General features: G+C 37.3%; 1 protein-coding gene across 3 annotated transcripts in view; it reads left to right on the plus strand.

Moving 5' to 3' along the window:
• Positions 1–14,836, plus strand: part of SOX6 (SRY-box transcription factor 6) — a gene marked incomplete at its 5' end in the record, with an annotated part of 229,949 nt that overhangs the window by 193,051 nt on the left and 22,062 nt on the right. For all 3 annotated transcript variants that reach the window (XM_082000010.1, XM_082000011.1, XM_082000012.1), the window contains one exon: positions 5,962–6,070. In XM_082000010.1, coding sequence (XP_081856136.1) covers positions 5,962–6,070 — 109 coding nt within the window. The remainder of the gene's footprint in view (positions 1–5,961; positions 6,071–14,836) is intronic.

Genomic DNA, 14,836 nt, shown 5'->3' on the forward strand with positions numbered 1-14,836 from the left:
TCCCTATTATCTGCTTTTAATCTCTTACTTTTCAGTTATGCTTTAAGATGGAAGAATATATTTAAAAGGGGACCTAATGACTTATCTCTCCCCACATTTTTTCAAGCACACTGTTTGCTTTGAGGCGCTGTAATGTTACACAAATCTGTAGTCCGTGGCAGGGATGCTAGTCTATGCTGTATGTTCAGCGTACAAAGATAGTACTGGAAGAGTTTATGAACAAGATAGGCGCCTTCAAAAACTGAAAAGAGCAGTATGTCAGGGTGAAAATTCACTGAACTGTCCCTCTTTGGTTCCTGAGATCATTGAATTCAGGTATTTCACTTACATAGAAAATAAAGTAAGGTCAGGTTGTGTCAACATCACAGAACCCAGCATATCCTTCATTCATGCAACCTATAAATCAGTGGCTGGAAAAGATATTCTTTGTGTCTCATAGTATCTTAAAATATCAGCATTTCTACTACAAATTTGCCTACTTTGCTAATTTAATTTCTCTGGTTTTGTGGAGCAGCTCCTGCTGCTATGATGTTGAAAACAAGTTCTAGATATTCACCACAGTTCTGCAAAACCAAATGCCTTGCTTTTAATTGTAACAATAATGCCACTATTGTGTTTATCTGCTTTGCCATCCAAAGAATTCCAGCAGTTGCATGCCTGCACACCAGTAGGATGATTGACATTGTTGTAATAAGGTTAATGTTTAAACTTCCCACCCATAACAACTAATATATCCAGAGATAAGGCTGAAAGTCAATTTGTAATTATCCCTGCTGTGCCAAGATGTTGCAAAAGATTCTAAGTGGAGGGTAATTTAACTTTTCAGTCCTAGTTGTTAAAAAGTAGTAAGAAGAAGGTGAAAAGCTTGGGCTATTTGTATCTGGACTTTCCAGGGGGCAAAAAAAGGTTTTGTGATTCCTCCTTATTCAAACTGGGAATAATTTTCTCTGTGATTTACTGAAAATGTCCTTTCTATGTTTTGAATATAGTAAGTTGTTTGCCTGTTGTTTACTGTCCATGGTACATGAAGGGAGTAGATCACAGTTAGCAAATAAGCTACTAGAACATTTAGTATGGAATAATTCAATTGAAATACATTTCATACATAAAGACAACGTCATAATTATTTGTAGTCATTCTAACTAAAGTGCTGCCCTCAGAAGAAATAATATCCCCTCAGTCGTATGCTCTGTGGCTTCTGTGAATGACCTGTATTAATTCAGTTTCTAGAAACTGGCTCTTTAAATTAATGTTGGTAACTGCTTCCATACTAGACTATTGAAATAAAGGGTATTACATCATTGTCCAAACATGTCTACTTAAATAAAAAGTATTTGTTTGCAAAAAATACATATATTTTAAATCTTTTACACAACGATCAGCGTGCATGCCATTTTCCATTTCAGACTAAGCATACATTTCAGATGTGGAAAAAGCAAGCATGTTGAAATAATTTGAGGCATGGGTATAGTCGGATCAGTCTTGGTAATCCAGAAGGGAGGGGTGCCCAGTGTATTATTACACTTCGTATATTATTTTTCAAGAGATGGATGCAATCAGTCATCTTCTCGCATATGGTTTGAAAAAAAATTGTCTTGCTGGCAAGTAAACTGTTATTTAAGTACACAATCCACGGTACTACAGAAACAGTTTTGCCAAACTTGTCCAAGTATTCTCACATCCTTAAAGATGGTATAAATATCATTTATAGCAAGCCGTTTACTTCAGACTATATGGAATGCCTTCCTGCTCCCCTGATCTAAGTGTCCCAGTTTGTATTATGGCCTTTATTGCTTCTGTTTGATGGAGTGATCAGTAAAAATTTAATGACACTATAAAATAATAAAAATGTCATTAATTTACCACGGATCTTGGATGCAGTGGTTGTAAAGTTACATTAATAAACAGAATATTTTTTACAACAAAAAGCATTGTTACGTGGGAACGTATAAATAACACACATAAATTTAAGAGCAATTTTACTGTTAGCACACACATTATTATGGAATAGCCAATAAGTGTATAAAACATAGTATATAAAATTTTATGAAAATATACTGTGCACATCTAAAATTCAGCTTTTATCTAAGTGCAGAGAAAAGCCATTATTGTGTGCTTACTGCTTCACTGCTGTTCTTTCACAAGATCACAATTTTATATTTGTTTATAGTCATTTGAAGTTTGCAGCCTTTTCACAGGTAGGGGCTACTGCTTCCTTTTCCTTTATTCCTTGCTTCACTAAATCATTCTTTTACCTTCCACACGTGAAGAAAGAATTGATATTTTCTGCCAGAATGTGAAGGAAAAGTTGCTAATTTAATGCAAAGCTAAAAATAATGCCAAAGGGGTTGAAAGGCTTGCTTGGCGATTCTGGAAATAAGGGATAACTATCTAGCAGTCTATCTGTCATCACTGGGGCTGCTCCATCACTGACTGTGATAATATGTGAATATGATGGATGCCACAGCCTTGTGGCTCATAACATTTAACATTCATCAGCTTTCACTAACGGGGGCTTTATAATTTAAATATCTTTATTTAATATGCAACGTCTACCTCATACATCATAATTTCAAAGCACTTAGAGAACCAACAGTCCTGCAAGACAGTTGAGCAGACTTTAATTTTTTCAATAACTTTTACGTTTTCTGCATGTTTGTGACTGACAATGCATAAATAAGTGCCTAATCATATCACAGAACGGAAAATTAAGATTTTGCTGGTAAGAAGAATCTTTTTTCTCTTCTTTTTCTCATTTTAAAGAAGTTGTTATTTTTACTGTGTGTTCAACATATAAAGAAGCATAAAGGATAAGAATTGTGCTGGGCAGAGCTTTCAGTTTTTTAGTGCAAACTCAATTGACTGTGTTGATTTAGTCATGAGAAAGGGTTGTCAGTGTCATGTCCTAAACCCTTTTTCTGAAATTTAAATGGGAAAACTTAATGTGACTATACAGTATAAGCTCCACAGCCAGTACAAAAAATCAGTTCAAAATAAGAGTTCCAAAATGCTTCTTCACAGGAAACAGAACGCATGCACTGTCCAGAAGGATGCACTTTATTACAGAATTTTTTATTAATGTAGGTTAGGGAGGTAGCAATATACCCAGTAGTCGATGTACATGTCGATGTGTGCAAATATAATGCACGTGTAGGTAACATATTTGTTAGTGCAGCTATGTATAGCCATTTACTTTTAATGAAGGTATGTCATTTTTTGTTCATATAGGAACATTATGTACAGAATCAGTCTTCTTCTCAGTCCTTGCTCATACTAGGGAAAAGGTATACTTTTAAAGGATTTTTAGTGCAAGTAACTATTCTCTTTAGGATTAATTCAAGACAGGAGCAAAGACAAATCCCATAAAAAAGGATTAGAGCCTAGTGGGACAGGTTTCCTCTCTAATAATAAATTTCACATGAATTTGTTGTATTTCATGGAATTGTAAAGGCATCTAATAGAAAAAAAATTATTAGTATTGAGCAACATTTTTCTGTTTTTTACAGTTCTCTGAATTTGTCTAAACCAAATGCAAATATTGAGGGGTTTTTTTTATGATGACTATGAAGAATATTTTCAGTAAAAAAGCAAGCAATGGAATTACTTTAAAAGACATTTCAAAGACTTAAATACCGCTAGCTTTGTTACAGCTTTTTATGAATTAGAAGGAGGGGGTTATGAAATAACTGTAAGTACATTTCCTTTGTTTGACAAGATCAGGTATTTTTATGGTATAAGTGCTTTCATTTTACTGCTCCTGAACCTTACAGTGTAATTTTCCCTTTTCTCCTTCCATGTCAAAATATTGATATTCTTTCAGAAACTTTCTTTTTTTCGTCTTTTTTTTTTTAACAGAATATTTTCTAGTAGAATCAAAGAGAATGAATGACTAGAAAGATATTTCAAATGTGCATATTGATATGTAGCAGGGTCTGTTGATTTTTACAGCAGAAGGATATTTCTCCTTCTTCTGAAGCACACTTAAAGGCTGTTCTTCCAAGAATACTGCAGGTGCTATATTAACATCCTTAAGAAAAAGCTTTTAGCACAAATATTTTGGAAGAGACAATATATGTGCCAAAAGCTGTTTTCTTACTACTGATCTTTGTTTTTATCTCAACTGCAAATCAGCCCTTTGCAATGCAATGAAGAATCCTTGATAAACTTAATTTTTATTCTGTCTACCAGTAAAACAGAGCCCATCCTGATGATTCAGGTGTATTGTTACATTGCACAACATCTTTCAGTAAAATATTGGGCCTCTAGTATTGCAGTGCCTTTCTGCAGTCACATGTCATTTGTAACTGTCTTTTCTTGTGAGTTCCTTTGCATATGTAAACTCCTTCATCAACCACATATTTTACAGAAGAAAATGAGTTCAGATTATATTAACCAAATATAAAATGCAGTTATTTTGTTCAACAACTGGAAGATTCTGAGGAACTTTTAGAAATGCAGTTAGTACTTGAAATGCCTCAGCTGCAGGTTGTGGCAAATCCAGTGTCAGGTTGTGCTTGCTTGTTGTCCTCTGCAAATTAAACAGAAAATAATTTTTAAAAATCCATGGCTGAAGGAATTGAAAGAATGAGCAACCGAAGAATTCCTCAGTTGCTGGCCTGGTGGGGTTTTACTACTGAAAGATAATGATAATAGAAAAATAACCACATTGGAAAGCAGAAGTATTTGGAGGTGGAGCAAATCAGGAGTCAAGGCTATCAAGTCTGTTTTGTCCTTAAGAGCATTTCCAAGCTTCTAACCATCTTGCAGGAGAGAAATTCCTAATGTTTTCTTCTTATGTCTAGTATGCACAGCACAGAACTAGGTCATTGAACAATAGACTGAACAGCAATCAGCACTCTACTTCTGCATAATGCATTAAGTATAACATGGAGAAACTGTTCATAGAGCTGAAAGCTGGTATTTCATGTCTGTAAATTCAAGCTGACATGACATTTAATATTGTTTCATAGTAATGAACAACAAGGTTTCCTTCATTCACAAGTACAACATAATGCCAAGTTTAGTCTGAAGAGGTAACAACAAGGCAAGAGGGAAAACATGCTATGTTCCTTCAAATGAGAATGCTAAATTAATGATAACCATTGAATACTTTGCTACCGATACACAGTACTACAGAGACTACTATTGTGAGACAATATTACACAGTCATTTATAATGCCCCCATCCAGTAGTTGATTGAAGAACTGGGCTAACACATAAAATACCTTTCAGTTTCCTCTTTCTACTTTCAGGTTTCCTATGGAGGTCTCCAGCTCTCAAAAGCTTTCTTTTTTTCTAGGAGTGTGCATTCTTTTTCCTTTTTTTTTTTTTTTTAAATCTCGTTAGGTTCCCTTTCCAGTGAGGTACAATTTAAATTCTGAGACAAAATAATAATATCAGTTCTGTCATCTATTATTCCTGCTTTCAAATACTTGTATTTGAAAACCTCTTTCATAAAATTCAGACTTGTGTTTTCTCAGAGATATGAATGCAAACTTGAATCTCATAGTGGGGAAAAAGTGTTTTTTCCATTAAATTAGCAGTATATTTTAACACAAATTTTTCTTTCAACTTCTGAATTTTCATGTCTCCCAAATGCTGATTGTCTTTTCCATTTTAAGTTAGAAAATAAGTGGAAAGCCAAAGTGAGCAGCATCGATCAGCAGTGTTTCCTGCCAAGAGTGTTTTGTACTTGCATGTACAATCATTTATGCATTATGGCAGTGCAGATCAAAATAATCTCAAAGTTTCTGTATATGTTTCACATTTAAAACTTATTTTCATAAATGCAAACATTCAGAATCTGTAAAAAACTGTCTCTGAGTTAAAATTCTAATTAAACGCACTCATTATTTGTTCAGGTTAAAAAATAAGGCATGTATCAGTGCATACACACATGCACAGGCATATAATGAGAATTCACCTATATGGAGCATTAAGACTACTTCTGTTCTTTTCCAGGAAAGAACAAGGTTTGAAAATTTAGGCCCACAGTTAACAGGGAAACCCAGTGAAGATGGAAAACTGGGCCCTGGTGTCATCGATCTTACAAGGCCAGAAGATGCAGAAGGTGAGTTGCAATTTTGACTATGGGTTATTGAACACTGCATCACAGAATGGTGTCGCTGAAATTCTGCCAGTATTGTCTAGCTTACATCCCAGGGTAACACATGAATGATTTCTATGTGTTTTTGTGAGATTGTAATAAGTCCATAGCAAAGGACAGATACATGAAAAGGACTGTATAACCCTCTAAGACTTTCTGCAATGCAACTATTTTTTCCCCCCAGCAGCTGTCAATTAAGTGTTTATATTTTATACTATTAATAAAAGTGTAGGAAACATTGAGAAAATTATCTCAGCAAGGCTATATATATTTTTTTTTTCACCAGTTTTTAAGGATTTAGTGGCTTTGAAGAAAGTTAGAGCTCTTTAAGAAGCCTACCCATCAGTGCATTCCCAGACTATTCAAGATATAGCAAGCACAATTTTATTGACAGGCAGCTATCAAATGATAATGGAAAAATATTTCACATTTTCTATATGAAAATGTCTTTTTCATGATATAAACCTTCAGTGCATTTGCACTCATTTCAGTGAGAGTTCTATATATCAGGCATACGGTGCCAAGCCGCAGGAGGAAATCAGCGTTTATCAAGAATGAGTTTAGTCTCTAGCAGGGTTACCATGCATGCTCTGGAAGTGGATGGCACTGGTATCCTCTCTATGCTATGATACATTAGAGGAGAACATGTAGATAGATAGGAACCCTACCAGTCACTGTAGTAAGATTAATGTACTATTCAGATAGAATATTATGGAACATTTTGCCCCCTCAATTTACTTCTGTTTAAGAATCATTTTGCTCTTTTTTAAGCTGACAAGTTCTAGTTATGCCAGTGTTATTGAGAAAAGGTTAAAACATCTCTAATTTTTTCCATTAATAGCCAAACATCTGACAGGTTCAAAATTTGAATTTTTTTCTTGGATCAAAAGAATAGGACCAATAAACTTGTGATTGTTAACAGATAGGTTTGTTTTCAAATCCTGAAATACTGTGACAGAATTCTTCTGATAAAAAGGCATTAATATTTTCTGTATAGAGAAATATTTCTATGAGCACATGTTCTGTTCTGTCTCTCTGTGACCCAGAAATAAATGGTCCAGGTAAGGTCTCATGAATTGTCCCTTCATTTTGAAGTTTGACAGCAACAACACATGTAAATGTTATCTTTTCTTTACTGTATAGGTAGTACATGGTATGCCTGTGATAAAACATCTTAGAGCCCTGATTCTCCTTGCTTGCCAACCGACATACATTATCTTTAATCAGTCTCTAAGCAAATCAAAAAAGCTGAATTTAAAAATATTTTGGGCAAGGACTTGTATAACAATGGAGAAGCTGCAAGCTCAGTTCCAAGATGTTCCTGTATTGACTCACCAGTACAGAGGAACAGTTAACTCTCAAATTTAATTCACCAAAATATTTCTATTTATTGGCTTAATATTGTGATTAGCTTGTCATATGGAACTGACACATGCACCAGGAGGACATGCTGACATGTTTTTTCTTAATCTTTTTTTTTAAGTATTTTGACATGGTCAAGATTTCAGGTCTCCATAACAGTAAGATAAGATGATGACTGAAGCTCACCAGCCATTTATTACAAATAGTATTCAGAACTAGCTATCACCTTAATGAGATAGCTCAGATTTTCCCTATATATTTTTTTAATAGCTTCTTATAAAACAAAGCATTTCCAGATTTTCATTTTTAGGGAGGCTTTATTTATGGTCTTCATTTATTCATCCTTTATTGGAAGTGATTGGTCACTGTTGTATTTTCTTTAAACAGAAAAATAATGAACAGAATGTAGGTAAAAAAATAAATTTCAGTCCGGTCTTCTGTAATTATTTTTTTTCTAGAGCAAAGGACTTAGGAGATACATGGACTCTCAAAAGTACTTGTTGACTAATCAGTTATTTATAAACTGCTTTGTAAAGGAATTTCCATCCTGCGGCAACTTCTCATATTTCAACGTGTTGAAGGATAATTTTTTCCTCAGCTGGGATGAAAAGTCGCCACAGAATACTTACAGATACACAGTTACTGGTTCATATGACATCAAGTCCCTGATGACTTTCTTGGTTTAGCTTATTTCCTTCAATTCTTCCTTTCTCTTTCTAGTGTCCTTAATTTAGTATCTTGATACATCTAGTGATACTGAGAGCCTCCCCTGTTACTGCATAGTGCAGAATGAAACTTTGACATATGTAACCCAAGCTACCATGATGTGTGCCATTTTAAGGACAGTGTACATGTCTTTCGAGAGCTAGTGGGGCAGTTTCAGGCATGGTGTGTTGCCGCATGGGAAATCTGAGTTCATGAATGGATTCAGATTTCCAGACTTTCTTTAGCAGCCAAGAGATGTCTCTGGAAAAGAGGTGCTGGACCTCTGCTGATCTGAAAAAAACGTTGGTGGGAGTTCAAAACTGAGCTGCTTGTTTGTCCTTCTGGTTGTAGACAAGGTGAATTCAGATATTGGCTGGATATAAAAAAAAGGCATTAAAAATATGAGCCAAGTTTTTCCCCTTATCTTGGCAAGCTAGCTAAGAGATGACACTTATACCATGGCATCATTTAGAGTGGAAGTCCATTGAAAAGAGTGCTGCTGAAATATCAGCAGTTGAACTGTGGTCTCTGATGTACTGTACCATGCTATAGACTCTGCTCATCTTCAAGAATACTAATATTTCTAATTGTCATGAAATTATTACAGATCTTTCTAGGTTTGCCATGTCACAAAGTTTTTTATATGTGTTTCTATTATTTTGTGCTTCCGTATGTGTCTGTTTCAGCACTGGATTACTAAGAAACTTGACAACTTATTCTTTAGAATCATAGAAATCATTTAGATTGGAAAAGACCCTTAAGATCATCGAGTCCAACCACTAACATAATGCTATCAAGGCCACCACTAAACCAGGTCCCTAAGCACCGCACCTACACGTCTTTTAAATACCTCCAGGGATGGTGACTCAACCACTTCCCTGGGCAGCCTGTTCCAGTGCTTGATAACCCTTTCAGTGAAGAAATGTTTCCTATATCCAGCCTAAACCTCCTCTGGTGCAACTTGGGGCTGTTTCCTCTTGTCCTATCACTTGTCACTTGGGAAAAGAGACTGACACCCACTTCGCTACAACCTCCTTTCAGGTAGTTGTAGAGAGTGAGAAGGTCTCCCCAGGCCTCCTTTTCTCCAAGCTAAACAACTCCAGTTCCCTCAGCTGCGCATCATAGGGCTTGTTCTCTAGACACTTCACCAGCTTTGTTGATCTTCTTTGGACTCTAAGAAGAAAGCCTTGTTGCATTTTAGTGTGTTGCCAAGGTCACAATCTCAACTGAATGTCAATGGCTCCTAATAGCCCTTCTGTTTTGTCATTGTTACTTACTTTTAATCTTTTTTCAATTTTTTTAGATATCATTTGAGTGCAGATTGCTGTAGACATCTTCAGATAATTATGTATCTTGTTGTGTGCTTTGACGCAAATAACACAGTCATATAGAAAATAAAGATCTCTGAAGTAACATATTGGTGGTCAACTTTTGACCCCGTCTTTCTTCATTAGAAATACATCCAGATCTCTGAGGTCCAAGTGCACTTATGACAGAGTTATGCAGAGACAGCATGTGGCTGTTAGATCTGTCAGATGGTTTTACTCTCAATATACTAGAATTTTAGAACTTCAAAATTATGAAATGTACTGCATTTAGAGAAGATATATTGACTTTTGGGGGGAGGGGAGCAGGAGGAGGGTGGAGTGGGGGGTGAGGAAGGAGTGGTGTAACAGATTTATTCCTGAGCCAAGCACTCCAAATTTAGTCCCACTACTGGCCATAAACTGGAGGGAAGTGCAGTTTGGGCTGCATCCTGATCCTCCAACTGATCTAGACCAAGGGGACTATGGAAGTGGAGTTCCACTCCCTGCCTACCTGCACACCTGTGTTTCCAAAGGAAGCTAAAGTGTGCAGAGGCATGGTACATATCTGCCTCATCCCAGCAGGCAGCCAAGATAGACCAAATCTGGGAAGTGCTCCTGGTTCCCATAGCTTTGCCACAGCCTTCAAGGTTCAAGTAATTTGTTATAAGAAATATCAGCAGACTTCTGTGTTTTATGGAATGCCTTTGTAATAGTATCTAGCAATGATTTCTCTCTACTTCTTATATCTTTTCTGTAACACATGGCAATGATCTGAGTTTGACAGGATCAGAGTCATGTTTTCCTTTAATTTTAGGAGTGCTTGCGGTGCTGGGTCATTGATCAGAAGCTGAAGCTACATGTATATTTTTTTTGAATCATGAATTATAAGACAACTCTTGAAATTCTTTAAGTTTAGCTCTATGCAATTATAAGACAGATATGAAAGGATACTGCAGAATGACTTTTAAGATTTAACTTGTTGTCCTTGCCCGGTGTGTGAAACCTTTTTTAAGATTAATAGTAACTAGGTGTATTCCAGAGATGACCTAGCATATGAAGTCATATTCAAAGCTTGTGTTACTCATAATGACCTAACTGTGATCTGAATGGAGGCCTGAAAATCATCAAGAGTTATATATTAAATATTACATTAACCAGCATCTCTGTTACTTCCTTAGCCAGAAGCAGGACTGGGCTAACTATATTAAATATCATGCTCAGACTGTATTCAAAAACAGTGCCACTGACTGTGACACGATTGATGAATAATCCAGAGCTATTAGACTTATATCATTACCTGGAAATCCCAGTTGTCATGTTAAAATATATGATACATTTGTAGCTAGCAAAATTCAAAAACATGATTTGAGAGCATCATAAATGTTCAGTGACTGGTATGCAAAATTATAAACAACAGCCAATTATAGAACTAAACAAGGATTTTTTTTCCTCCAAACCTCATAATTTTAAAGGAAACATCATTCTTTCTGTAGGCGGCTTCATAATTTTGAACATTTGAGAATGTCAGTACTGAAATACAACTAGCTAGCATGGACACAACACGATAGCTTTGAATCTAGCTATAGCTAAAACCCCTTTTTGAACATGACTGGCATACTTCAACTGAAAAGAGTGTATAGATTATAGTCAGGAGCCATAGGTGAGCCCTGTTTAAATTCCTGTTGGGGGAACCTAAAGTATTTAGTTCTTAGTTATGTGACAATATTGAGTGATCTGAATAGGGTTTTTTGGTTCAAGTTATAAAAAAGATATTCCTTTCACAGATGCTCACTTTTGGTGATCATGCTGCTTTTTTGGATGGTATAATGTGCTGTATGTTTATGTATCTTGTGCTTGTATAATGTGCTCTATGTTTATGGATCTTTCTGTTTTTGTGGTTGTGGTCAAATGCTTTGGAAATTTGTAGGAAGTATGTTAAGGTTTTGGGTTTTAGTAGATAGAAATCTGCATAATAGACCTAACATTTCTGTAGACAATTTTTGATTCTACCTTAGCTCAGGTTGCACTGTGGTTTCCTTCAGCAGTCATAGTCAGGGATTCAAATTCCATCAAGACCTGATCTTCGTTTCTGCCAAAGAATTGGATCTGTTAAAATATAGTTTTCTTGATTGGATCCTGGGCTCAGGGCAAAAACATCTGAATGTTATATTTTTGCCACTGCCTCACTGTGTGATTTTGTGAAGAAAAATAACTTCTCTGTGTCCTGTTTTCCCAAGTGAAAAATCAGATTCATTGTGAAGCTAAACTCATTTTTATAAAGCAAATGGAAACAGATGAAAACGCCATATTAGTACTTAACATTTAGTTCCATGTTCATTTGTTAATATATTAGAATCAGGGGCTTGTGAGTTAAATATTTGGCCTCACAATTTGCCATTTGGGACAACATACACAAAGACCTTTTCTTCTAAGTCATATTTTGAACCTAGTGTCCTACTACGATGGAGTGACTACAAACATGGACAAGGGAAGAGCTATGGACGTCATCTATCAGGACTTCTATAGTTGACATAGTCCCCTACAACATCCTTCTCTCTCAATTGGAGAAATAAGAATTTGATGGGTGGACTATTTGGTGGATGAGGAATTGGTTGGATGGCCGCATCCAGAGGGTAGTGATCAATGGCTCAGTGTCCAGATGGAGATCGGTGACAAGTGGTGTCCCTCAGGGGTCCGCTTTGGGACCAGTACCGTTTAATATCTTCATCAATGACATAGCGGGATCGAGTGCACCCTCAGCAAGTCTGCAAACAACACCAAGCTGAAGTGGTGTGTTTGACACGCCTGAAGGACAGGATGTCATCCAGAGGGACCTGGAGAAGCTCATGGAATGGGCCCATGTGAACCTCATGAGGTTCAACAAGGCCAAGTGCAGGGTCCTGCACCTGGGATGGGGCAACCCTCAGTATCAGTACAGGCCGGGGAATGAAGGGATTGAGAGCAGCCCTGCTGAGAAGGACTTGGGGGTACTGGTGGATGAAAAGCTGGACATGAGCTGGCAATGTGTGCTTACAGCCCAGAAGGCCAACCGTATCCTGGGCTGCATCAAAAGAAGCGTGGTCAGCAGGTCAAGGGAGGTGATTCTGTCCCTCTACTCTGCTCTGGTGAGACCCCACCTGGAGTCCTGCATCCAGCTCTGGAGCCCTCAGCACAGGAAAGGCTTGGACCTGTTGGAGTGTGTCCAGAGGAGGGCCACAAAAATGCTCAGGGGACTGGAACACCTCTCCTGTGAGGACAGGCTGAGAGAGTTGGGGTTGTTTATCCTGGAGAAGAGAAGGCTCTGGGGAGACCTTATAGCAGCCTTTCAGTACTTAAAGGGGGCTTATAAGAAAGATGGGGACACACATTTTAGTAGGGGCTATAGAGATAGGACAAGGGGTAACAGTTTTAAACTAGAAGAGGATAGATTTAGGCGAGACATGAGGAAGAAATGTTTCACAATGAAGGTGGTGAAACACTGGCACATGTTAACCTGAGAGGTGATAGATGCCCCATCCCTGGAAACATTCAAGGTCAGGTTGGACGGGGCTCTGAGCAACCTGATGTGGTTGAAGATGTCCCTGCTCATTTGGGGGGGGGGGGGTTGGACTAGATGACCTTTAAAGGTCCCTTTCAACTGAAACTATTCTATAATCCTATGTTTTCATTCGTTCTATTTCTCATGTGGTAGTTCTCTTTGATTCTGTAAACTTTGTGTTTAGCACTTGCTGCTTCTTCCTTTGACACTACTACCAGTGTGTGTTAAGCAGGGACCATAGTTCTAAGGATAGGTACATGCCTGCTATTTTAGATAAAAAATCTGTCTGTCCACTTTATCTATATCTATGTATTTACTTTATTCTTGTATTAGACTATTACTTTCCAAAGTCTCCCAAAGGATAACCTTTAGTATGAAATCTAGATATTGAGTCAGACATTAAGAAGGTATCTTTGAGTCCTGGGCGTGGGATTGGTATCAGCCCATCTTCTTAAATTCATTGACTTAGTGCCTGTGTCCTCCCTTTCACTGCCTGTTGTCTATTACTTTACTTACAAATGTAAGCTCCTTGGTTTAAAGGTTGTGGTTTTCTTTATACCAAGCTACCATTTGAGACTATATAGGTTTAAGTCTTATCTGTTTGATCATGGTATCTTTGACCATCGCCCAAGTAGACTGAATGCAAGCCAGTTGTGGACTGCGAGCTGCATAATCATTGGTAATAGGCTGGTTCCAGTAGTAAGCCCTAGCTTTATCTTATTAATTCCAGTTCAAATAAAGACTGGTTTTGGTCTGAGCCTGATTTTGGACCTGAACCCAAGCTTGAAGGAGCACAAGCTCACCTTTGCTTTTACAAGAACATATTTCTATACAGCAGCAAGCTTGAGAACCCAGTTCTGCAGCATTTCAGATGGTGTATTTGCTGACCAACTTATAAAGTCAATGAATTGCTCAATATTTGCAGCAGTTAACAGCAGTCTGTCTTTTTATGTCCATAAAATTAGCACTTCCCATTCGTATTTGACTTCACCGAGGCAGGTATGTTGTAGTACAATGAGAGATTCTACCTTCCCAAAAGCATGGGAAATTGAAGTGCGGAGAAAGAAAGAAATGGTGTTAGGCATCATCATGGATTTAACCAATTGCTAGAACATGGTGAACAATGAGTGGTTGCAACAGCAGCAGCAGCAGTGAATGTGGAATTTTGTGGAGTTGAGGAATGAGCTAACTGGGAAAGAGAGGGAGTCTTTGCAATGTAGAAAATAGTTTCTTGGCCATGTGTGGAGAAACATAAGAAAAAGGAGCTACAAAGGGAGGACAAGGTTGTTATCTAAGGGTGAGGAGAAACTGCCACTTTGTCCAGCTTCAAATTTCTGTCCCTATGTCAAAGCTTCATTTTCTCCCTCCCTGGTGATGGAGCAGGCATCATGACAAGTGCCTGGGTTTTGAAAATCTGTTAAGTAAAAAGCAGATCAACACTTCCTTAAAGGAGCCCCTCAACATATACTCAAATCTTCAATGTTCTCATATATGCCCACTAGTAAATTATTGCTAATACAAAAGGGTGACACAGTTCCTTATTAATTTTAAAAAAGGTTGACTTTGAGCAGTGGAAGAGGTAGGTGAAAGGGAACCATATATTTGCAGGCAGATCAATCTTGGCAGGCTGCCAACACAATCCAAACCTGTGAGGTAACTTGTTTAACACCCTCCTATGCAGAGGTGTAAACAGCAGGTAGTACATGCATGACAAAGCATCACCTACTTTTGTGACAGTGCTTCATAAATACTGGAGGAAAGAATGCCTCTCCACGCCAGTATTTGTTGCACATAAATATTTGTAATAGTTGCTATGGC

The sequence above is a fragment of the Phaethon aethereus genome (genome assembly GCF_964289735.1).
Source record: "Phaethon aethereus genome assembly, chromosome: 5".
Lineage (NCBI taxonomy): Eukaryota > Metazoa > Chordata > Aves > Phaethontiformes > Phaethontidae > Phaethon > Phaethon aethereus.